The sequence below is a fragment of the Bubalus bubalis genome, chromosome 13 (assembly GCF_019923935.1).
Source record: "Bubalus bubalis isolate 160015118507 breed Murrah chromosome 13, NDDB_SH_1, whole genome shotgun sequence".
NCBI lineage: Eukaryota > Metazoa > Chordata > Mammalia > Artiodactyla > Bovidae > Bubalus > Bubalus bubalis.
The window spans coordinates 66,822,206-66,848,056 of record NC_059169.1 but is presented as its reverse complement, the minus strand read 5'-3'; the positions used below and the strand labels follow the sequence as shown (position 1 = coordinate 66,848,056).

The window sequence follows — 25,851 nt, the reverse complement described above, 5'->3', positions numbered from 1 at the left end:
GCCCCAACTCGAGTTGAGGGTCCCCTCCCCACCCACTTAGTGCCCCCCCCCCCCACCCCGCGTCTGCCCCAGCCTCAGGGCCCAGACAGACCAACTTCAGCGACTAATGCTGATGCTGACATCAGTTGACAAGATTAAAAAAAAAGTAGCCGGAGCTCCCCTGGAGTGAATGACACACTGGAGTGGAAAAGGGGCGGTGGGTGGAAAGCAAAGGGCAGGGGCGAGAGTTGGAAAGGAGAGGGGGAGGATTTGAGATGGACCCTGAAAGCTGGAGTCCTGGGAATGGGACTGTGGGGTGCATGGGCTCTGGGCTTCTGTGTTCTTTATGAAAAGTAGGGAAGGTGGTTCTAAGGAACTGTTTGAAAAGGGAGGGCAGGATGCAAGTGGAACCCCTGGAATGACTGGAAGGTATGGACTCTTTTTCAGATGAGACACAGTCATTCATTCAGTGGGAAAGATGGTTCCAATAATTTAATTAGAAGCAATTAATCAGAATTGCAGATATGAAAATGAGTCGTACACAGGCTTTCTTTTGTTGACACTAGAGAAGATAGTTGAGACTGAAGGCATTCCCAAACACTACTGAATAAGCATGGCAAGACGCCTAAAGAGTCCCATCCACTCTGTATGCCTAGACAGTCTGTAATTGTGAAAAGGAGCCTAATTATTTTGTTCGGGATCATGCAGAGAGTTAATGCACCTAAAGGAACACAGAAAAGTTGCTGCAAATTATGAGTGTGAACTTGTAAGCCAACTGAATAAACTACACTATGGTTATTTTAGTATAACATTCAGAATTCTGTTTACCACCAGTAAAAATGCTATGTTCTTTTTAACATGAGGATATGAAATGAATTCACTGGCTTGGCAAGTAGGAATAAGTCATGCATTTCTTTAAGTAAGTAGCTGTCGGAGTTAATTAGGGAACATGTGTACGTGAAAAAGCTTTAAGCCAGTCTGACAAAATTTGAATTACGGAGAAGTTGATAGAATGGGTTCTTCTCACTTTTGAACTATGGAGGTGCCTCTGAATGGGTGTTAATTGAAAGTTGCAGACCAACTGAGTTGGTCGTATCTTTTCTGTAAAGACATTTAATCTTTAATGTTGTGGTTTTTCCAGGGATCAGCATCCTTACTGCAGAGAATGGGAAGTTGATGTCCAGTAAGACTGAAGATCCGTTTTGTTAGTGGCCACTCTCCCTTCACAGAACTGTGGATTACCTGCGGGGAACCGGTAGTTTGAAGGCCTTTACTTCTTCCTGCAGACCCGGAACAGTTACTTTGGGTCCTCCTTGCCCTGTCAGGTGAAAGATGGCATCCAGTCTGACTTGCACCGGGGTCATCTGGGCGCTGCTGTCGTTTCTCTGTGCAGCCACCTCCTGCGTGGGGTTCTTCATGCCTTACTGGCTCTGGGGATCACAGCTGGGCAAGCCCGTGTCCTTCGGCACTTTCCGGAGGTGCTCGTATCCCGTGCACGATGAGAGTCGGCAGATGATGGTGATGGTTGAGGAGTGTGGGCGCTATGCCTCTTTCCAGGGCATTCCCAGCGCGGAATGGAGAATCTGTACCATCGTGACCGGCCTGGGCTGTGGCCTGCTCCTCCTGGTGGCTCTCACCGCCCTCATGGGCTGCTGCGTGTCGGAGCTCATCTCCCGGACCGTAGGAAGAGTGGCCGGAGGAATTCAGTTTCTGGGGGGTAAGTGACTTCGCTCAACTTCACTTGTTTACTGGAATCCTGGAGCAATATTGAAAATTGTGTTCCAGCTGTCTACTGAGATTATGGTAATTGACACTTGGAACGATAGGGAGATGTGGATATAGAGTGGCTTTGGGGACAGATTGCCAAAGTCAGAGATTCTTTACTGGAATTGCTTTATAAACATCAAGAGCTCTTAATTTCTGTATATCCCCAAACATGTACATCGTTGGTCTGCTAAGTACCACCTCTGTGGGGCAGTAACGTGTAGGTTGTTTATAATGTTGGAGAGGAGACAGTTTGGATTTTATACCTACTGGCTCTTTACGATCAACAACCAGCAATTACAGTATCTGTGTCTTTCTGGAACTCTGAGATCTTAAGAGATGAAAACTTCACGAAAAGTAGAAAAGGTTTTTGACTCAACATTGTCATCATAAGCCTTTAATACTCTTTGTTGGATATAAAATTGAGCCTTGCCCCATCTTAAATTATGTTTCTAAATAAGTGATTACAGTTTTAAATGAGAGATCAGTTTTGCATGAACAATTACGAATTTCACTATGCCACAAAGATAGGCTTAATTACTTTGTTAGGACTGCTTTTGCTGTGAAGGAAAAAAAAAAAAGGAATTTTTAACAAGTGATGTGTGCTTATTTCAAATGGGCTGGCTAGTCTCACTAACACCAGAAAAGGTTTGATTTTTACTTGGGTTTCCTCCAACAAGTATTGCTTCAGTATTTCTGGTCATATGGTTTTAATTATACTTTATTTATTTTCCGCTGTGCCTTTCACCTCCATTTTTCAACCTGACGGGCTGAACTTGTTTGATTTATAATCCGCCTTGGTGAAATATGACAACCTCTGCAGATAGTACAGAACACGGGGAAACAGGAAGCCAGGAAAACATATAAAATATATTTGTAACTTCATCGCAAAGTAAGAGTCTGCAACCCGGCTCTTTCTTTGGGTGCTCTCTTGCAGTCTTTTGTGAAAAATCCAGAAGAGGAGAAAACACTACAGAGTCCTCAGATAGAGTCTACATATTGGAGACATCCCAACAGATGATTTCAGATTATCTAATATTAAACTTTCAAGTAACGTTTTGAGTATGAAAATTCTTGTGCTGAAAATGCAAGGGGCCTAGAGTGTTGTGTTTTGGAGTAAGAGATCCAGTTGTTTGCAGTTCTTCATTTCCTTACCAGATGTAACTCTGTTCTCATCTATTTGTTCCCTGGGGTTTTGTGGCTCACTCTGCCCTAGGAGGTAATTGGGGGGCTTAACTGTCCTTCCTTTACTGTTCAGCGTTGAGCACAAGTCTTGCGTGTGATGTATAGATTCCTACAGAAGGACAGTACCGGAAAGCCATTAGGAAACGGAATGAGGTTTTTGCAGAGAGTAGAAATACAAATCCGGAGTTAAAAATTTGTTGATACCTCAGATTTGAAAAACAGGACTAATGCCAGGAATATTTAAAAGGTTTTTTTTTTTTTTTTCTTTAAGAATAAACTTTTGACTTGCTGTTTGTGTTTCACTTGGCTCAGGAAAAATACTTGGGTAATTTCTTTTTCTCCTGGTAAACATTACTTTTCATTTTTTCCTCTTCACTATGGGGCAGAGGCTACTGTTGTTTATGGTACAACAGGAAAGTGCTTACGAAGAGGAATCAGTTTTTATTGATTACCTTTAAATGTCTCATGCAAGAAGGCAACAGGAAGTAAATCTGAGACTTGTGAGATTTATGCTTCTCTATCTAAGCTATCTATAGATTTGGGGGAATTATAAAGAGCTTAATGTTCTACTTTACAGAAAACTCAAGGGGAAAGACCATAGTAGATGTTATGTATACTTTTAAAAGGTCTGTTTTTTCCCTCGTATATGCTCTTCATGAACTCTCACTTGTTAAGAGTTACTGACATTGAGCTGAGGCTATAGGTTCTTATTAGCATGTCTCAAATAGATTACTCATATCCTGCAGAAAAAAATTCTGAATGTGAAACCTAAGAGGGATTTTCTGATTCAAACCTTTTGAGGACCCGAGTAAGTAAATATATCCCCACTACCCAAGACAGTCGTCATTTTAGAATTAAAAAAAAACTTGAGCTACAGAAAAGATTTTGAAAAGTTTGCCATTAATCACTACCACTTTAGTGATAGACCAGTTGACCAAAAAAATGCTTCAGAAAGAATTCCTCCTGTTCATTTCATACTTGCTCAAGCTTTTATGCATAAAAACTTGAGTGATAAATAATTTTATGAAAGTTTTCATAAAATAGGTTTCATAAAGACAGCACAGCACCAAATCACTGAGTTCTGTGAATCTACTCAATGTCTGTGCTTTCAAAATACAGTCAACATTACAGGGCACTCTGCTATAAGGTGTATTCTCCTTCTAAAAAATGATCCACCCAGAAAGGTTATGTTTAGCTAAACTTAGGATTGCTCCAAAAACAACAGGAAGCATGGCTGCGTGCAGAAGCATCCTGCTGAACCCTGCCTGCTGTGTCCAGAGTGTGCACATATGGTGTAACATCAGGCAGTAAAAGCCCTGCAGTACTTTGGAATTCGTTAAAGGACACAGTGTCAACTTCATTTTGAATCGTCTTGCTGTGGCTGCTTCGAGGTTAAAATGTCACCTGCAAACGAATGGGACAACACAGAGGGGGCACTGTGGTCCACGGACATTTACCACCTATAAGAGAAGTCCTCCGAGGAGTCAGTGGCTTCTGCCTTTCTTGCAGTAACTTGCTCATAAACTTTAATTGCCACCATCTCCATCTTATATTTTAAGTCATGTCTTTGTCATAATTTTTAAAAACCAGCTTGGGTTGAGTTTTATCCTCAATTGAATTTTTAACAGGCACGTAGAAAGCCTTTGAAAAGTATCATGTCTAGTAAAAATGTTCCCGTGCTGAAAGTATAGTAATGGTGTTATGAGAAGATAGAGGTTGTAATGTTTCTGTTTGTGGAATGCAATATTATGTCCTTTCCGATACATCATTAAATACTTTAACAGACTTTTTAAAGCTTAATACCAAACTTTTGACGTATGCATTAGAAAAATATCTTATTTACGGGCTCTGTAAATGAAGCATGTAAGAACACTGTAAAGACATATTAAGGCTATCTTAAGTTCAAATGAGCTGACTCATTTGAAAAGGCCCTGATGCTGGTAAAGATTGAAGGCAGCAGGAGAAGGGGACGACAGAGGATGAGATGGTTGGATGGCATCACCGACTCGATGGACATGAGTTTGAGTTGCTGATGGACAGGGAGGCCTGGCACGCTGCAGTCCATGGGGTCGCAAAGAGTCAACACAACTGAGCGACTGAACTGAACTGAAGTTCTGCCCACGGGTGCTTGTAATTGTCAGGGTCCGAATCTGTAGATTTCATCTTTGGAAATTGCTGGTGCTATAATGAGAGGGCTCGGAGGAGTCCCAAATAGGCATTATTCCATATTTCGTTTGGATGCGAGTCACATATGTGTTTACAATGAGTGTGGAATGCCAATCAGTAGTAAACAACTAACTTTCCAGTTGAGACACAGTTCTGTTCAGAGAAGCCAGGCGAGACCATCTCTTCAACTAATTGATGGTTAAGTGCCACTCACAACAGGAATGATGACAGAGTGCTTCTTGCCACAAACCCATCTCTGTGCTGAAAGCATCATGGCCTCTCTGGAGCCCCTCACCGTAGGGCTCCACCTGGACTTGTCTTTCATCCTTTGGGATGAGGGCTTGCAACGTCTCCTCCCCTTGCTCCACTTTAAACCTGATCAGGCATGACGATTTGTCACGTTCTGCTTTCCTTCACATCCAGGTTCTCTGTCACGTGGCAGCTGAGAAATAAGGCAAATAAGTGTTGGTGTGTTAATGGGCAGAGTGGCCCTTTAGTGACAGTGTCCTCACCGTAAGAAGTTGCTCTAATTTTTAAGAAATCCAGGCATTTCCTGGGCCAGTTGGGGCAACAGGCAGAGCTCTTCTTGCTCCTCTTTAAATTACACCTTAGAGATCACGAACTACTGTTTCCTCCTTCCTCTAACCTTACCGTGTAAAGTCCAGGTGAGTTGCTTTGAACTCTGAGCCACTTAAAAGCCACTATACCCATAATGTCCAAATCTTCATTTCGTTCTTGTGGAGTAGAGTCTTTCGAAGAGCATCATCTGATCTTTAACTTACTTCCCTTTGTTGCCACCAGCTAATGCATGGAGAGCTGACACTTCTGAGGTCAGGGTCTGTCTGGACTGGTTAGCTTCACTAACTCATTTGTTGTTGCTTAGTTGCTAAGCTGTGTCCAACTCTTTGCAAACCCATGGACTCAGCATGCCAGCCTTCCTTGCCCTTCACTATCTCTCGAGGTTTGTTCAAATTCATGTCCATTGAGTCTGTGATGCCATCCAACCATCTCATCCTCTGTCGCCCCCTTCTCCAGCCTCAATGTCTCCCAGCATCAGTCTTTTCTAATGAGTCACTTCTTCGCCTCAGGTGGCCAAAGTATTGGAGCTTCAGCATCAGTCCTTCCAATGAATATTCAGGGTTGATTTCCTTTAGGATTGACTGGTTTGATCTCCTTGCTGTCCAAGAGACTGAAGAGTCTTCTCCAGCACCAGTTTGAAAGCATCAATTATTTGATGTTCAGCTTTCTTTATGGTTCAACTCTTACATCCATACATGACTACCTGAAAAACCACATAAACTAAACTAAATCAAGTCTCACTGACACACTAACTAAATCTCACTAGATTTACATCTGCATAGATTTATGAATTGTCCCATTGCCTTGTAAAACATGTATTTTCAGTTATAGGAAAAACCAGCTGAGGCATGTAAATTCATAATCATTTCAAAAGAAAAACTTAAAAAACACACTCAAGACAGCTTTATCTCACTCTACAATACATAGGCAGCATCTCAAGATGCATCTGATTTGCTCCTCATACAGAGTCATCACTGTTCCGTTATTGGTTCTTGAACTTTGCAGCTAACTCTAGCTTGCCAAGGGTGTCCTTGTGTGCGTGTTGCTTATAATCAGAAAGCGTAACAGCCTCAAGTTTAAAACGTTTATTCCTGGCTATCATTAAAATTCGTAGTTTTGTTTTCATAAGGCATCACGTTCGTGTTCAAGGGATCACAGATTCCTGGGGGATACCAGTGGCTGTAAACAGGAAAAGCAGAACCATTTGGGAAACAAGTAGATTGGAGAAACAGTTGGTTATGGAAAGTTAATAAATTTCATTACAGCACAGAATCTAGAGTATTTTGATGCCTATAGCAACCTCCTGGGGGGCATGAGGAAGGTGTAGTATTAAGTGTTTTCCTAAGTAATTTGCAATGGGATCCCTGAAGGGACTGGTGATCCTTAGAACATATTCAGTTCTTATTTCACCCCAGTAAGGCAGGTAATTTGTTGTCTCTCTCTCTCTTTTTTTAAACAGTTATGAACACTGAATTTTAGAGTGACACCCAAAGTTATCCCATTAGTTATTGGCTGAGTTGTGAATGCTATCACCATACTATTTCAGCAATAATTGAAATTCCATTTTGTATTATATGTAGAATTCAGAATTTCTGGCCATTAGGAATAATAAGTCTCTTAACATAGGTGAATATTTACATTTTCCTTCTAGCCCTATAATATTTAGAATAGTAAATAACATCTTATATATTCAATTAATACTTGATGTATTAGTTTTAGTTATTTATTAGCAACATTTTTATCTGTAAGTGACCTTGTTCTTCTCTACCTCATGGGAATATTTCAAAGAAATAAAATATCACAAATGTGAAGATAATTAAAGCAATACAGAACATGTATGTTCTATAGTCATATATGTTGCATGATGCTACATAATTCTACATCTCTCTCTTCAAGCACATTTTGAAAGCTCCAAATGAACTGTATCATCTGCAATAAAGAAACAAGCTGCTCTGTCTGAATATTTGTGTCCTCCCACAAAATTCATTTGTTGAAATCCTCATGCCCAGTGGGATGGTATTAGAAGGTGGGGACTTTGGGAGATGAGTAGGTTATGAGGGTGAACCCCTCACAGATGAGATTAGTGCCCTTATAAAGAAGTTGAAGAGAGCACCTCGCCCCTTCTGCCCATGTGAAGATACAAGGAGAAGAGAGCCCCCACCCAACTGTGCTGGCCCTCTGATGTTAAACTTCTAGCTTCCAGAAATGGGAGAAATAAATTTCTGTTGTTTCTAAGCCATGTAGTCCACAGTATTGTTTTTTTTTAATTGCAGCTTGAATGTACAATGAGACCAGCTAAACTTTTTTTTTTTCTTCCAGGTTAACTTTAACACTGTGTTTCACAAACTTGTTTGGAAATTGCAGAGTCCACTTACCTATGATAGGCAGTAGCCTCTTTTTGAATTAGTGGCCAACACAACAAACTTTAGGAAGTGCTGAGTTATAACATGTTATAAATCCAGGGCATGAGTGTTTATGGGTGGTTGGATGGCATTACTGACTCAATGGACATGAGTCTGAATAAACTCTGGGAGTTGGTGATCAACAGGGAAGACTGGCGTACTGCAGTCCATGGTGTCACAAAGAGCCAGACACGACTGAGTGACTGAACTGAACTGAACAGTATTTATTGAGTGCCTGCTGCTGCTGCTGCTAAGTCGCTTCAGTCGTATCCGACTCTGGGCAACCCCATAGATGGCAGCCCACCAGGCTCCCCGTCCCTGGAATTCTCCAGGCAAGAACACTGGAGTGGGTTGCCATTTCCTTCTCCAGTGCATGAAAGTGAAAAGTGAAAGTGAAGTCGCTCAGTCGTGTCCAACTCCTAGCGACCCCATGGACTGCAGCCTACCAGGCCCCTCCGTCCATGGGATTCTCCAGGCAAGAGTACTGGAGTGGGTTGCCATTGCCTTCTCTGTATTGAGTGCCTACCAAATGTCAAATACCACAACTAGGATATAAGTTGAGATAAGGTCACTACTGTGGAGGAGCTCATGGTCTTACGGAGGAAACCAACATGTGAGGTATAATTACAGTCCAAAGGACTCAGGACACAGATGTCCATTCCATTGCATATAGTTGTTGAGAGGTTGGTGAGGCTCATTCAGCTGCCAAGTGAGGGGCTCACCAGCCTCACACGGTGCCAGTCATTTCCTGCTTCACAGGAGACTACATTTCCCAGAAGCCTTGACTCCTGGCCTCTGGATAGATTAGGCCAATGGGAGGCACTTGGAAAACGGGAGGCAAGGAGAAGCCAGGGTATGTCTGTCTCTCTAGCTCTCCCTTCGCAGCATCTTTGGCAGCAATTGTCTCTCCTTTTGGAAAGCCCTGACCTTCACTGTCACAGCTCCCCTCTGTCACTGTCAACAATCCTTCACCAGGTACACAGCCCGGTTCTTCCAGTCATTGGTGATGCCCTCTTCTTCCAACACCATTCCAGTCTCATGGATGGTAGTAGTTTTTGGTTGATGCCAGTTTCCAGGTCACCTCTTTAACATCTATGTGGCTTTTTAGCTCTTCCATCATCTGTGTAACCAGTTTCCTATATTATATTGCATTTTCTGTGTTTGAAATACTTAGGCTGGTTTCAGCTTTCCTGGATCCTGGCTAAAATACAATACTTAATTCTAGTTCCCGCCTTAGCCAAGTTGCAGATTATATCATACTATGAACTTTTGGGGGTTTTGGTGAATGGGCAAAAATCACCAATGTTTAAAAATGTTCAGGGTCCACTGAAGTGTGAACAAAATGTTGTAGGAGCACAGGAGAGGAAGGGACCTCGTGTCTGGAGGGGTCTGCAAAGGCTTCATAACAGAGGCACTAGATGAACTAGGTCTGAAAGATGAGCAGAAGACTCCTTGGAATTTCGAGCAGTGGAAATGTCAAATTCTCAAAGCCAAGGAGTTATAAAAAGATCTGATGGGCGTTCAGGAAATGGCAATATCCTGTAAAGTATGGAGTGGGGGTGATGGAACAAAATCAGGTCTGAAAGTCTGTATTTTTGTTTCATGGTAAGAATTCTACACTTACCTAAGGTCAACTTTAGAGTGAAGTCTTTGAGTGGTTATGGGAGAAACTGACTTACGAACTATATAATCTAGTAGCAATGAGGAATAAAGGCTGATCTGGGGAAACAATAAAACCAGGAAAGGCAGCAAGAGGATATTGTTATAGCAGGCTCGGCCAGAGATGGAGACGACCTCAGCGAAGCTGTGGGAATCAGAAAACGATTTTGAAGACATTTCTAAGATCGAGGCAAAAGGGTTTTATGGCTCCTATTTTTAGACGAGTAAATGAGTGTAGTTTGGAGACCTAATAGATTCCTTTCATAGCTTATATGTAATAGCTTATGTTATTCATGTTATAGGTGTGTAATATGGTAGAGCAAGACAGGAAACTAGTTATGCCTTAATGAGTTAATATTATCAATGATTATTATCTCTATGCCATAAGTCAGTTGCATTGAAGGCCGTGAACAATGAAATGTCCTTGTGTTATTCCAGTGCAAGTTATAGTTCCCATATGTTTGTTGAATCAAATTTTGGAAAAAATGAAATGTGCCTTTAAGTTCTAAATTGGTATGATTCTGTGATGACATCTAATTCTCATGTGATTTAGTGCTCCTTGGTGAGAGTTGCTGCATATGAGACCTGACTTTCTTAGTGTTTATCTCCACCTTTAAGCTCCAGAGTTTTTCTAAAACTCTGACCCCAATGTTATCTTATGATGAGGTTACCCAGATGGTCCCCTCTTGCAGTCTACGAAGGTACCTTCTGTATGGGTAGCAGATTGTACCTGATGATGTTGGGAGGGGTTTGGGCACACCTGGGAAGACCTGGATTCCCTACGGGACCGTGGCATTCCAGCACATGTGTAGCTGGAAAAGGGAACATAGGTTCATGGTCAAAGTCAATATAGCCTTTCCTCACTCCTGACCACATTTGGCTCCCTGTTAATATCCAAGCTCCCTGTATTGTTTCTCCCCGACAACTATATGCGCATCGTTGTCTTGGATACAGATATAAGATTTTCCACGTTCTCTGCCTGTCTAGGTGGGACCTACAATAGAGTCACTATATTCTGCAATTTAGTGAGTGGCAAGACATCGTTTCTGCTGCTGTTCATGTGTTTTGAAGGTTTGTTTTGTTTTCAGGGTTTGTGTTGGCTAATTTAAATAGAAAATTATAATCTTGACAATCTCTGTAGTCACCTTGCCTCCTAAACCACGCCTCCTGCGGGAGTCCCCCACCTCATAACCACAGTCTCCTTCTAGGAGGTACAGAGACGGAACTTGCCAGGCCACGCTGCTTGTGTTTCCATCCTAGCTTTCATGTCTATATTTGTCTCATGTTTCCCAGAGTCCAGAGCCTTGCTGTGCTGATCCCTAAGGAGGGGGCAGCAAGGCCCAAGCAGTTGAAGTGCAGTTCAGTGAGACTTAATCTTATTGGGGAACTTGGAGGAGAGGGAAAATAAGAACATCAAGGCAGAACCAATTCAGTTGCAAGCCAGTGAGCCTGTGGCTGCGCTGACATAAGTCATGTGACTCCCACAAATGCAAAAGCATGTTGCAAAGGAATTTAATCAATAGCAATATGTCCAGAGCTCCCGTTGTCCTGTACCGGCCCCTTTTTGGCTTTTTCTTTTTTAAAATCAATTTTTATTTATTTCTTTATTTTTGGTGCCCTGGGTCTTCATTACTGCATGCGGAGCTTTCTCTAGTTGCGGTGCTTCTGTTTGCAGTGCTTCTTTTGTTGCCGAGCACGGGCTCCAGGGCACGTGGGCTTCAGTAGTTGTGGCATACGGGCTTAGTCCTGTGGCAGGTGAGATCTTCCCGGACCAAGGATGGAACCCATGTCCCCTGCACAGATTCTTAATCACTGGATCACAGAAAGTCCCTTTTTGGCTTTTTCAATGGGCAGTGCTGAGGAGAAAAGACTCAAGGTCTGCAGCCCAATTGGCTAAGGCTGGCAGAAGCTGCCCTGCTTGGCAGCCTACTCAGTTTGTGCATCTCATAGGATCTGGAGGATAATGACCAAAGAACACCTCCTGAATCCACAGTTTGTGGCTCAAGGACTTCAGGTGGAAGGTTATGTGGGTAGTTGGCAACATGGGCAAAGAGCTCATGAGAAAGATCAGGCTTAAATATATAGATCCATAGTGTCTTTGAGAACCTCCTATGAGAAGTGTAACTTGGTACGTTTGTGCTCAGTTGCCCAGTCGAGTCCGACTCTTTGTGACTCCATAGACTGTAGCCTGCCTGACTCCTCTGTCCATGGGATTCTCCAGGCAAGAATACTGGAGAGGGTTGCCATTTCCTCCTCCAAAGGATCTTCCTGACCCAGGGATTGAACCTGTGTCTCCTGCATTGGCAAGCGGATTTTTTTTTTTTTTTCACCACTGAGCCACCTGGGAAGCCCCAGTATTACTTCACTCACTCTTAAAAAGATGTGGTTTTTCATCTTGACACTTTCTTTTACCATTTGACTGTCCTGATTGGAAGGCAGGTTCTTGGCTGTGTCTGACTCCATCATCAGTTCTAAGCTTGCCCTTGGATAGTACCAGCCACTCGACATCTGCTACGCTGGTGGACCAGGGTTATGGAGAAGTTTGTGCTGTGTAGGAATAGATTTTATTTTTCTGGAGTAGGTTGCAGGAAAACTCAAGGTAGGAACAGAAATCACACTGCATGCTGTTCACTCACATAAATGTGCCTGGAGGAAAGAAGAGTCTAGAAATGTAGTGAAAAGACAGAGATGTGAAGGATGAATATTTTAACTTAAAAAACATTTGTGTTTTTTTTTTTGTTTGTTTCATGCATAAAGATGGCATTCCTATTTTGATCGCCTGGTGGAAGAAAGTCAATTGGTTCATTTATCTCATCCGCCCACTGGTGGCTGTCCTGATTATAGCCTCCTGGTTGGCACCATTTAAAATTCACTTTGGCTGCCCATGACCTCGGTGCCCAGCAGGTTTCATGAAATTACACAGCAGCCAGCTCTTCTTCTCTGTGTGGCCCCATTTTATGTACATTTGACTTCAGAGTAATTTCAGACAATCGCGCTTTGTGTGGTGTGGTTTTTACCATAATCTTCTTGCATTCTGCTTAGAGCAGATCTGGAAATCTGACTCTGATGAGTTTTTAAGATGGTGGAAAATATTGGAGGAGGGACATGTTTTCATTTCTCTATACTTTCCCTGTTTAGCTTGTTAAGCTTGTAAGTTGTGGCAGATTGTTTTTGTAGCATTACTTGCAGCCTGGGATTAGAATAACAACAGTTTTCCCCACGTGGGATGCTTCAGGATTTTGCATGTGGTCAGATCTCAGAAGAAACTGTTTCTGTAAGACTATAAGTAAAATAAAATGTTAATGCCTTTTTCCCTCTTCTATTAACAAAGCTTCAAGTGCTGCCTTCTGTTCTTGTGTTTACATGATTCTGTTGTTGTGCGTTGTCTTGTAAAGCAGGATCTGGGCAGACAGGGATAAATTCTGCCCCTCAACAGCTTCATGGCCATGGGCAAGCAACTGACTCAGCCTGAGTTCTTTCACCTTTTGTTGCTGCTGTTGTTCAGTCACTAAGTTGTGTCTGACTCTTTGCGACTTCTTCGTGGACTGCAGCACACTAGGCTTCCCTGTCCTTCACTATCTCCTAAAGTTTGCTCGAACTCATGTTCATTGAGTCAGTGATGCCACCCAACCAATTCATCCTCTGTCGCCCCTTTCTCCTCCTGCCCTCAATCTTTCCCAGCATCAGGGTCTTTTCTAATGAGTCACTTCTTCGCATCAGGTGGCCAAAGTATTGGAGCTTCAGTATCAGTCCTTCCAATGAATATTCAGGGTTGATTTCCTTTAGGATGGACTGGTTTGATCTCCTTGCTGTTCCAGGGACTCTTAAGAGTCTTTCCCAGCACCACAGTTCAAAAGCATCAATTCTTCAGCACTCAGCCTTCTTTATGGTCCAACCCTCACATCTGTTCATAACCACTGGAAAAACCACAGCTTTAACTAGACAGACCTTTGTTGGCAAAGTGATGTCTCTGCTTTTTAGTAACACTCATTGGGTTTCTGCGAGGTGTACATGTAAGTCAGGTAATATCAGGCCTGAAAAGGTAGCGTCCCCATAAATGGCAGCCATTACCAATAGTATATTTGACTCAAAGTTTTACAGTTTAACTTAAACAGTTAATTAGCTTGCTTCATTACACAGATATTTACTGAGTCCTGCTCTCTGGTTAGGCAGAATTCTAGCTATGAAGATAACATAATGAATAGAAGCAGACTGAGAAAGAACTAAAAGAAAGAACTTTGTTTCCACCTATAGTTTGCTATTGCACTCTGCTGTATTTCCCAAAGTAATTTTTGAACTAATAATATTCTTATTGGCAGGTGACTTATTACTTAGGAACCTAGTAAATACACCTTGTTACTAGCTGTATTTGACCCCCGTAGATCATCATTTGAGGTGCAATCTGAATAGGTGTTCTCAACATCTGTATGCTGCTGCTGCTGCTAAGTTGCTTCAGTCATGTCTGACTCTGTGCGACCCCATAGACGGCAGCCCACCAGGCTCCCCCGTCCCTGGGATTCTCTAGGAAAGAACACTGGAGTGGGTTGCCATTTCCTTCTCCAATGCATGAAAGTGAAAAGTGAAAGGGAAGTCGCTCAGTCGTGTCCGACTCTTCGCAACCCCATGGACTGCAGCCCACCATCTGTATAGGTGTGTTTGTTTCTTTGAGCTCCTACTTCCATGTTGTGGGTTTTCTCCATCTTGGTGGTGGTTTTTTTTTTTCTGAGATCATTATTTTATTTTATTTTTTAATTTATTTATTTTAATTGGAGGGTAATTACTTTACAATATTGTATTGGTTTTGCCATACATCAACATGAATCTGCCACGGGTGTACACGTGTTCCCCATCCTGAACCCCGCTCCCACCTCCCTCACCGTACCATCCCTCTGGGTCATCCCAGCGCACCATCCTCAAGCATCCTGTATCCTGCATCGAACCTGGACTGGCGATTTGTTTCTTATATGATATTATGCATGTTTCAATGCCATTCTCCCAAATCATCCCACCCTCGCCCTCTCCCACAGAGTCCAAAAGACTGTTCTATACATCTGTGTCTCTTTTGTTGTGTCGCATACAGGGTTATCATTACCATCTTTCTGAATTACATATATGTGTTAGTATATTGTATTGGTGTTTTTCTTTCTGGCTTACCTTGGTGGTTATTTTTTTAAATATTATCCTTAGGTTCCATGAAAAATCTTCCTTTAAACCTCTATCTTTCCTCTGATGCATAGCTTGATTACTACCTATCCATGTTTTTATCCTTTTTGAATAACGACAGAAACTAACTGAAAGAAAAATCAGTTCTTTAGAGTTCCAAGTCAACTAACGTTTTAGAGTTTCATTCACTTAATACTAGCTACATTAAAAAAATATTTTTTAATTTTTTTAATTGGAGTATAATTGCTTTATAATGTTGTGTTAGTTTCTGCTATACAGCAGAGTGAATCAGTTATGAAAAGTGAAAATGTTAGTTGCTCAGTCATGTCCAGCTCTGTGATTCCATGGACTGTAGCCCATCAGGCTCCTCTGTCCATAGAATTCTCCAGGCAAGAATACTGGAGTGGGTAGCCATTCCCTTCTCCAGGGGATCTTCCTGACCCAGGATCGAACCTGGATCTCCCACATTGCAGGCAGGTTCTTTACTGTCTGAGCCACCAGGGAAACCCCGAATCAGCTATATGTGTACTTATTTCCCTCCCTTTTGAACCTCTCTCCCCTAACAACAACAACAACAACAAAATAGGATTTTTGTGGGGTTTTTTTTTGGCTATACTGCATGGCATACAGGATCTTAGTTTCCTGACCAGGCATTGAACCCCTGCCCTCTGCAATGGAAGCTCCAAGTCTTAACTACTGGACTACCACTGAAGTCCCTGATATTCGCTCCTTTGAATATATCATTTTATAATATACAAAACACTCTGGTACAGATTTTCTCATTTAATCTTAAAATCTTGCTGCAGCCTTATGCTGTGGGTGCCATGGGAAACAAAAGAAGTAAATATAATATAGGGTTGTGACCTCAGGGAGTTTATAAATTCAGGGCTTTGGTCACTGGACTCTCCCTCAGAAAGACGTCATTGATATTCCAACAACAGCCAGCTTCAGTATTGTGTTCTACAGCTAGATCTTTTTTTTTTTTTATCTTCACAAAATGAACCTTGCCAGTGATATTTGCAGTTGTATGTTGCAGTGATGTTCTCTAAGATTAAAGCTCAATTCAGGGCTTGTGGGGCTTTTGTTTCTGATCCTGGGGGGGATTGAGCAAAATAAAAAGAAAATATCTTTGATGCTTGTATATAATTCTTTAAAAACTGTACCAAGTGCGTTCTTAGAGAAAGATAAAATGTGTTTTGAAATTGAGGCTAGAGATGGGGCAGAAGAACATGCTGTAAAACAGTCATCTGTTTTGACATCAGAGGCTGAATCCTGTAGAAGGCTGAGACATCTTACTGCCTTGAATGTTCTATGAGCAAGTTTATATAATATGTAACTGTACTGAGACATGTTATTGAGATATGTTACTGTGATAGTCATGATCTCTGAGTGACCATTTAAAAAGCCATTAATTGTGAAAAAACCATTAATTAAAAAGGCATTAAATTACATTTCATTGCAGTGTCATGGTGCCCTGTCACACTGATTTCAAATGGCTCAGAGGACCTGTACTGAGTGGCCGATATCTGTCTTTTGCCCGGGCTACGTTCCTGCTCACCTGCCTCCCTCTTTCCATCCTTGTGGTGCCCAAGAGTCATCTTCTTGGCTGGGACCATGGCCCCTCATGCTTCCAGTGGATGAAGGCTGTTTACAAGATGCCTCACATGCCCACAGAGAAGGCAATGGCACCCCCACTCCAGTACTCTTGCCTGGGAAATGCCATGGATGGAGGAGCCTGGTAGGCTGCAGTCCATGCGGTTGCAGAGTCGGACACGACTGAGCGACTTCACTTTCACTTTTCCCTTTCATGCCTTGGAGAAGGAAGTAGCAACCCACTCCAGTGTTCTTTCCTGGAGAATCCCAGGGACGGGGGAGCCTGGTGGGCTGCCGTCTATGGGGTCGCACAGAGTCGGACACGACTGACGTGACTTAGCAGCAGCAGCACCTGCCCCATTTATCATGTCACCATCTACTGGCATCCTTATGTTGGACTGTGCTTTGCCCAGCTTGAATGTCATAGTGTTTCCTGTATATTTTTTACCCAGATCTCATGTCTGTGCCTTGGCTGGCCACGTCCCTCCTCCCCTTGATGCAAGCCTGAAGTCTGCTTGTTTTTGAAGGTGTGTTTTGAATGCTGACTTCCCTATAAAGCCTTCTCTGATGGCACAGTTGAAGGAATCCTGCCTTTTGTGTGTTTCCTTGGAACTTGACCAACGTTGGTTATTTCTGGGGGAGGCCTGTGGGAGCAACACTGTCTCCCATGTGTGACTGCCAGTCCCTCTGCTGCAGTCTCTCAGCACACCCCTGTCCTTAGCACATTTACATCCACTTGATGGATGATTTGCTCAAAATCATTCTGGAAAATTTTAAATCCAGGTATTAACGTGAGCCCAATTCTTATTTGGGGCCCATGACATGCTTGGACTGCATTCTGTGTTACACTGTTAATTACCACTCCTCTACTTCCCAATTTTGGCTAGGTCACTTCTTGTGTCCAGTACTGTCATACATGATAGCAAAATTTCCTTCCTCTGGAGAAGGAAATGGCAACCCACTCCAGTATTCTTGCCTGGAGAATTCTAAGGACAGAGGAGCCTGGTGGGCTACAGTCGATAGGGTCGCAAAGAGTCAGACAGGACTAAAGTGACTATCACTCACTTCCCGATTTCGGCTAGGTCACTTCTTTCGTCCAATACTATCATCAGTTCAGTTCAGTTCAGTTGCTGAGTCATGTCCGACTCTTTGCGACCCCATTAACAGCAGCACGCCAGGCCTCCCTGTCCATCACCGACTCCCTGAGTTTACCCAAACTCATGTCCATTGAGTTGGTAATGCCATCCAACCATCTCATCCTCTGTTGTCCCCTTCGCCTCCTGCCTTCCATCTTTCCCAGCATCAGGGTCTTTTCAAATGAGTCAGCTCTTCACATGAGGTGGCCAAAGTACTGGAGTTTCAGCTTCAACATCAGTCCTTCCAATGAACACTCAGGACTGATCTTTAGGATGGACTGGTTGGATCTCCTTGCAGTCCAAGGGACTCTCAAGAGTCTTCTCCAACACCACAGTTCAAAAGCATCAATTCTTTGGCGCTCAGCTTTCTTTATAGTCCAACTCTCACATTGATACATGACCACTGGAAAAACCATAGCCTTGACTAGACAGACATTTGATAGCAAAGTGATGCCTCTGCTTTTGAATATGTGATTTTGGAGCCCACAAAAATAAAATTAGCCACTGTTTCCACTGTTTCCCCATCTATTTGCCATGAAGTGATGGGACTGGATGCCATGATCTTCGTTTTCTGAATGTTGAGCTTTAAGCCAACTTTTTCACTCTCTTCTTTCACTTTCATCAAGAGGCTCTTTAGTTCTTCTTCACTTTCCGCCATAAGGGTGGTGTCATCTGCATATCTGAGGTTATTGATATTTCTCCATGCAATCTTGATTCCAGCTTGTGCTTGCTCCAGCCCAGCATTTCTCATGATGTACTCTGCATATAAGTTAAATAAGCAGGGTGACAATATACAGCCTTGACGTACTCCTTTTCCTATTTGGAACCAGTCTGTTGTTCCATGTCCAGTTCTAACTGTTGCTTCCTGACCTGCATACAGGTTTCTCAAGAGGCAGGTCAGGTGGTCTGGTATTCCCATCTCTTTCAGAATTTTCCACAGTTTGTTGTGAGCCACACAGTCAAAGGCTTTGACATAGTCAATAAAGCAGAAATAGATGTTTTTCTGGAACTCTGTTGCTTTTTCCATGATCCAGCGGATGTTGGCTATTTGATCTCTGGTTCCTCTGCCTTTTCTAAAACCAGCTTGAACAACTGGAAGTTCACGGTTCATGTATTGCTGAAGCCTGGCTTGGAGAATTTTGAGCATTACTTTACTATCGTGTGAGATGAGTGCAATTGTGCGGTAGTTTGAGCATTCTTCAGCATTGCCTTTCTTTGGGATTGGAATGAAAACTGACCTTTTGCAGTCCTGTGGCCACTGCTGAGTTTTCCAAATTTGCTGGCATATTGAGTGCAGCACGTTCACAGCATCATCTTTTAGGATTTGAGATAACTCAACTGGAATTCCATCACCTCCACTAGTTTTGTTCATAGTGATACTTTCTAAGGCCCACTTGACTTCACATTCCAGGATGTCTGGCTCTAGGCAAATGATCACACCATCGTGATTATCTGGGTCGTATAGATCCTTTTTGTATAGTTCTTCTGTGTATTCTTGCCGCCTCTTCTTAATATCTTCTGCTTCTGTTAGGTCCATACCATTTCTGTCCTTTATTGAGCCCATCTTCGCATGAAATGTTCCCTTGGTATCTCTAATTTTCTTGAAGAGATCTCTAGTCTTTCCCATTCTATTGTTTTCCTCTATTTCTTTGCATTGATCGCGGAGGAAGGCTTTGTTATCTCTCCTTGCTCTCATACATGATAGCAAAATACAGATATGTTGGAATTTTCGGTAGAGCTTCCCTGGTGGGTCCGTGGTAAAGAATCCGCCTGCCAATGCAGGAGATGTGGGTTTAATCCTTGCGTTAGGAAGATACCCCGCAGAAGGAAATGACAACCCTCTCCAGTATTCTTGCCTGGGAAATCCCATGAACAGAGGAACCTGGCAGGCTATAGCCCATTGGGTCACAAAAACATCAGACCTGATTAAACAACAAGCCCTGTGCTTTAAAACGGAGGTCTGTTTAAGTGCAGATATTTCTGATGAAATTCATTTCCAAAGATTATCTTCCTTTACCTGTTCCCATTTTAGTAACATTTGAACCAGCAGACAGTTACTGACATAGCCAAGAATCATAAATGTTACTGTGAGATAGTTCACGTCATATTGATTTAGTCATTTTTATCAGGAGTCTTATGGTAATTCTACTCTGAAGTTTTTAAGGAACTTCTCCATACTATTCTCCATAGTGGTTGCAGCCAGTTTACATTCCTACCAACAGTGCCTGAAGGTTCCTTTTTCTCCATACCCTCTGGCATTTATTATTTGTAGATTTTTTTTAGGGAGGGATAAGCAAAATTTCACCGCAGTTACTTTGTTCAGCATATCTAAGTTTGCAGCCCTGTAAATGTTCTAATATATACTTGTATGAGGTTTGAATTTCTATCCCTCCTGGTTTTGCTTGTGAGTTAAACCTATATTCTAATCTTCCATTTCTAGTTAATATTAATAGTATGAAAGCTTTGCTTCTTTGATTCCTAATGAAATAGCGAGAACAAGTACTTAATACTAGTACCTGTCACACCGCAGATTTGAACTAATGGTTAATTTACCGTCTTTGAAGTCAGCCTGCACCAATTTTCTTAGCATAAAATTTAAAGCAGTAAATGCCACAAACCTGAGCAATCTGTTCTCTTCCGCAAGCGCTAGTATGTTACAGACTGAAGCTTGTGTTGCACCAGTAAATCATGTTGACCCAAATTTAGTCAGTATGAACTCTGGGTAAATGATCTTAAAATGAGAGCAATGACAAATGAGCTTATTTCCTCTTCGGTTTTGGAGACATAGGAACACGTTCAGAATGGAATTGCCAAAGAGTCCCTTGTCCCAAGAAGAGGTAAGAGAAACCTTTATATTTTAAGAAATCCCCGGGGGTAGGTTTAGTTTACAAGCGAAATTGAATTGTAATAAAGCAGAAGGAAGAGATACGTCCTCCAGGGCTGCTCGCTCAGTACATAAACCTGAGTGGAAAGTAAATGTTGGCCCCTTTCTGGTCTCTGCAGATATAAAAGTAAATTGGTGATTTCTAATCAGACTTGTCAGCACGGATGAGCCTTCAGTTGCCAAAAGTAAATCTGATGATGGAGAGGCTTCGGCAGCCTCCAGCCCAGCTGTCCCATGGCTGGAGGTGAGAGCCACAGGGAGAAACCAGGCACAGGAGAAGACCGCAGGGAAGACCCTCACTCCCTCCAGGACCCTCCCCGCCTCCTCCCTGCCCCGGGGCTTTTGAACTTTGTGACCTGCTACCAGCATCTTTTGCAGCTTCTTACCTTATCCTTTAGTCATTGATACCTTCGTGGCATATCACGTATTACCAGACCTTTTGGAGTTAAAATGACGCAAATGATAAATCTGGCCACTTGTCCCTCCCGATCCTTGGACATAAAGATTCTGTAGTGGGGGGGGAAGACGTTATGGCTAAAGTGATAGGACTGTCTGTGGGTTTTCATGATCATGGTTTTAAATCTAATATCGATAGAAAATGAAATGCTAGTAGCCTGGGGAAATGTATTTTAAAAAGTCATCACTTAACTGTGTGTTAAAGTGTGAAAATGCAAGCAAGTGTATTTGCAGCTTCGGAAATGAAGCTGTGGGCATTAGCTGGACCACACACCAGAGCTTCTGTTATCTTTCTGCCTCTATATCTCTTCCCTGTGCCTATCTCTACCCTCAGAAGGGGCCGTAGCTTTGGTCACCCATGTATGTGGTCATGATGGTGTTTCCATTTGATGAGGCAGAGCATGGAGGAGGAAATAGAATGGAAATGTGTTAGACCACTTCCTTTGCAGGTAAAGGAAGGAACCACATCCTGCCAGTACCCTTTCTCCATGCTTCCAGCCTCTTTTGAGAGTCTCAACTCGCAGGAACCTTGGCCTATCATCATCCAGCTAAATCCTGATGCCAAGGCCTGCTCGGCAGTGGAGCTGGGAGTACAAGATTAAACACACAAAAATGGATGAAAAATCTAAATAACAGGAATTGTGATCTAGTATATACTCACCATCAGGTGGACACTTTCATTTGTAATTTTTGCTGCATTTTTGTAAGGGAGGGTTGGCCCCATTTCACAGATGAGAAAGCTGAGGTTTAGAGAGGCCAAGAGCATGGAGCAAGCTAGCATGGAGCAAGCTAGCATGGAGTCTGGCCAGCTGGGGTTCAGACATAAATTAGGCGAGTCCCCACCTGTCCCTCTCTCCTCTGTAACACGGTCCTTCCCTTGCTGTGACACAGAGGGAGATGTAAAGCTGTACATCTTCTGTCAGGGTAACAAACCTCAGTTTTCTCTGCAACGATCAGAGCAGATGCCATGGACCCATGTGTAGGTTTTGAACTAAGCTTGGAAATATCTATGATTTGAATAGTTAGGAAAGAGAGGAAAAATAGTTCAGGTTACCTTTTTAATTTTTTTTGGTTAATCATTGACTTTTTTGATTGAAGGATAATTGATATACTAATGTGTTCATTTCTGTATGTAGCAAAGTGATTCAGTTATATTTATATACATCATTTTTAAGATTCTTTTCCATTATAGGCTATTACAAGATATTGAATATAGTTCCCCATGTTATACTATAGGGCCTTGTTGTTTATCTGTTTAACATGTAGTAGTGTGTATCTGTTAATTCCAAACTCCCAATTTATCTTTCTCCCATTCCCTTTCCTTTTTCTTAACCAGAAGTTTGTTTTCTATGTCTGTGAGTCTGTTTGTTTTGTAAATAAGTTCATTTGTAACATATTTCAGATTCCATATACAAGGGATATCAAATGATATTTGTGTTTTTCTGGCTTAGTATGATCACCTATAGGTGTATCCATGTTGCTGCAGATGGCATTTCTTGATTCTTTTTTATGGGCGGGTAATATTCCATTGTGAAATGGAATCTTCTCTATCTGCTTATCTGTTGATGGGCCTTTAGGCTGTTTCCGTGTCTTGGCTATTGTAAATAGACCTGCCTCGAACATTGGAGCACATGAGTCTTTTCCAGTTAGAGGTTTTGTCATTTCTGGATATATGCCTGTGAGTTGGATTGGTGGATCATGTGATGACTGTACATTTATCTTTTTGAGGAGCCTCTTTATTGTTTTCCATATGGCTGCACTAATTTACATTCCCACTCACAGTGTAGGAGGCTTCCCTTTTCTCCACACCCTCTCCAGCATGTGTTATTCGTAGCTTTTTTGATGATGGCCATTCTGACTGGTATGAGGCGATACCTCATTGTAGTTTTGACTTATGTTTCTCTAATAATTAGTGATGTTGAGCATCTTTTCATGTGCCCTTTGGCCATCTGGAAGCTTTTGTTCTTTAATGAGAGGTATTTGAATAATAGGCAATACATGTAATGTGTAGTGGTTTATTGAGCATAGGACTTGAGCCTCTAATTTAGGACTTCTAATTTCATCGTTCGTAGAAGATCTACATCTGACCCAGTGTTTGTGCATATTGTACCCATTTCTGGAAAAAGGTATCAGATTTCCATCTGATTCCCGGTGGGCAGCGTGACAAACATACACAAAGTTTATAAAACAAACAATCCACTACAATTCTGAGCCTTAGATGAGTAACTCTTAAATTGTTCTGTGTCTTAAATGTTTTATTTAATATTTGATTGTATTAGCTTTAGGATGACTTCCAGGTATTTCTGTGAAAACTTGCTATTTTGCTATCTGATTATTACTTATGCAGGATAGAAATACTACTTAGGAATTCCTTGACCTGTGGTGAAATATCATTGTCCAGTTCATATGTTTTCTCTTTAATTATTACATTTATAACCTTTTGTGTATATGGCATGAACATTCATTTTCAGCCTGATGTATAGGATGAGGCATCCATCTGTTGAAATTTCCTAGGACTGGCTAAAATTTAGACTATATGAAATGGTTAGTTTTTTCTTGTTAATACTTTCTATGGAATGGTTGTATGGTTGCCCTAATGTGGATTAGGGATTCATGTTTACTGAATCGGATTGGATAAGAAGATGAAGAGTGTAAACCATGGGTAAAAGAAATTATAGGCTTTTCCGTACTTTAAACATTCCTCTTCAAGAGACAGCCTCATTTATTTTAGGCTTTTGCTTTAAACACTTAAAAGCAACACACACACACAGTTGTTACCAGATTGACAGTTGATATTACTTAAAGTGAAACCATCTTCAACCAACCATAGCTTTAATCATGATTAAACTGTTATTGCACATAAATGCTAATTATCTGAATATTTTCTTGCTTAGCTCTTTGATTATCATTCTATCATCTAAGGTTCCGGCATCATCTCCTCTTTTCCTGCCGTGACTTTGATGAATCCTGCTGGATCTTTTAAAATTATATAAATCTTCTCAGAGGTGAAGTTAGATTTCAATTACCTAGATTTTGTGAGTTTGTGGTTTGGAATGCAAAGAAATATGTTTCCTTTGCTTCCAGCCTCCAAAGCTTTCCAGGATCCTAGGAGGGAACGGGCTAGGCAAAGCAGAGAGAGATTTGCTTGTGTTTATGGCTGGTACATCCAGATTCAGCTCCACTCCCTGTGTTCCACTGCTAAGGAAGAGCTGGCAGCACTGTATAGACAGCAGGGGATTTTGGTTTAGGAAAGCGAGGAGCCACAGTGCTGTGAGGTTTTCACCTTTATTCTATGCTATTGAACTCTGTGAGCTTAACTCACAGACCAGGTCTGTCTTAGACTGTTTTGGGGAATTTGGGCTTTAACTTGATATGAAGGGGAGTCAGTAAAGGGTTTAAAACAGTGCCATGTGTGCTTTAGGAAGACTGCCTTCTGTAGAGAGTAGGTTTATAAAGACGAATGATCATTAAGGGGCTTCCCAGGTGGCGCTAGTGGTAAAGAATCCCCCCTGCCAATGTAGAAGGTGCAAGAGACTCAGGTTCGATCCCTGGGTCAAGAAGATCCCCTGGAGGAGGGCATGGCAATCCACTCCAGTATTCTTGTCTGGGAAATCCCAGGGACAGAGGAGCCTGGTGAGCTACAGTCTGTGGGGTCTCAGAGAGTCAGACACAACTGAATGGACTTAGCATGCATGCACACACGATCATTAGGAAATGAATGTCGCATCTTGAGAGAGTCAATTCCTAGGCAGGTTGATAAGAAATCCTGAGGAGGGGGTTCCTGAGGAGGAGAAAGGGATCTAGAATTCTCAAGGAGGAGGAAAGGACAAACATCTTTTTTTTCCTCTACATTCCTTAGTCTTAGTCACATAAAATGTTTTTTTCTTTAAGCCTTTCTTTAAGAACTGATGATTACACAACACACAGCTCAGTTTAAACTCTGTACTAAGGATATATAACAACATGTATCCTGCTTGAGGACAGTTTCTCCTTCCTGAAAACCTTCTGGCTAATCCTGTTATCTTAAAATGTAAATTATGGGAGTGGGTCTAGTAAGATCTTTACAACCTTGAGACAGTCTTTTGATTTATTGTAATAGCTAATTAAAAAAGCATATAACTCCTTTGCTAACATTAGCGAGGGGGGCACTCTCCACCCCCCATCTGATGTCTGTGTCAGAAGCGTTCTCTGTCCCTTTTTCACTTTAATAAAACTCTGCTACACAAAAGATCAAGCCTGGTCCCTGGTCCCGAAGCTAAATCTTCGTCGGAGATCACAGATCTGACATTGTTCACTGTAAACTATCAATCTGCCTAAGGAGAGGTCAAAACTAAAATGACAGTTGAAGTGGAGAAGAAGACTGGGATTTGAATCTATTTAGGAAGTGAAATTATCAGGACCTGGTATTAGGAGTGGATCGTGTCACTAATTCAAAAATGAGTTCAGAGGGTCAAGATGTGTTGAGTGTTATGTTGTTGTTGTTGTTTAGTCGCTAAGTCGTGTCTGACTCTTTTATCATCCCATGGACTATAGCCCACCAGGCTCTCCATCCATGGGATTCTCCAGGCAAGAATACTGGAGTGGGTTGCCATTTCCCTCTCCAGGGGGGGCTTCCTGACCCAGGGATTGAACCTGTGTCTCCTGCACTGCAGGTGGATTCTTTACCACTGAGCCTCCAGAGAAGCCCATTGAGTTAATAGATGCTTTCAACTTTGAACATTGTTGACTTGGCATGGGAGTGGTCTTGCAAGCAGTTGGATATGTGGTGGCCACATTTGAGGAGACATCCTGGCAAGACATACATTTTGCACTTGCCATTATATGGTGATGGTAAAGCTATGAGTCAGTGAGATAATTAAGAGAACATGTAGAAACCAGTAGACCA

At 42.1% G+C, this 25,851-nt stretch overlaps 1 protein-coding gene across 2 annotated transcripts in view; it reads left to right on the top strand.

Moving 5' to 3' along the window:
• Positions 1-25,851, top strand: part of LHFPL6 (LHFPL tetraspan subfamily member 6) — a 237,005-nt gene that overhangs the window by 756 nt on the left and 210,398 nt on the right. For both annotated transcript variants that reach the window (XM_006055497.4, XM_006055496.4), the window contains exon 2: positions 1,121-1,696. In XM_006055497.4, coding sequence (XP_006055559.1) covers positions 1,312-1,696 — 385 coding nt within the window. In that variant the 5' untranslated portion in view covers positions 1,121-1,311. The remainder of the gene's footprint in view (positions 1-1,120; positions 1,697-25,851) is intronic.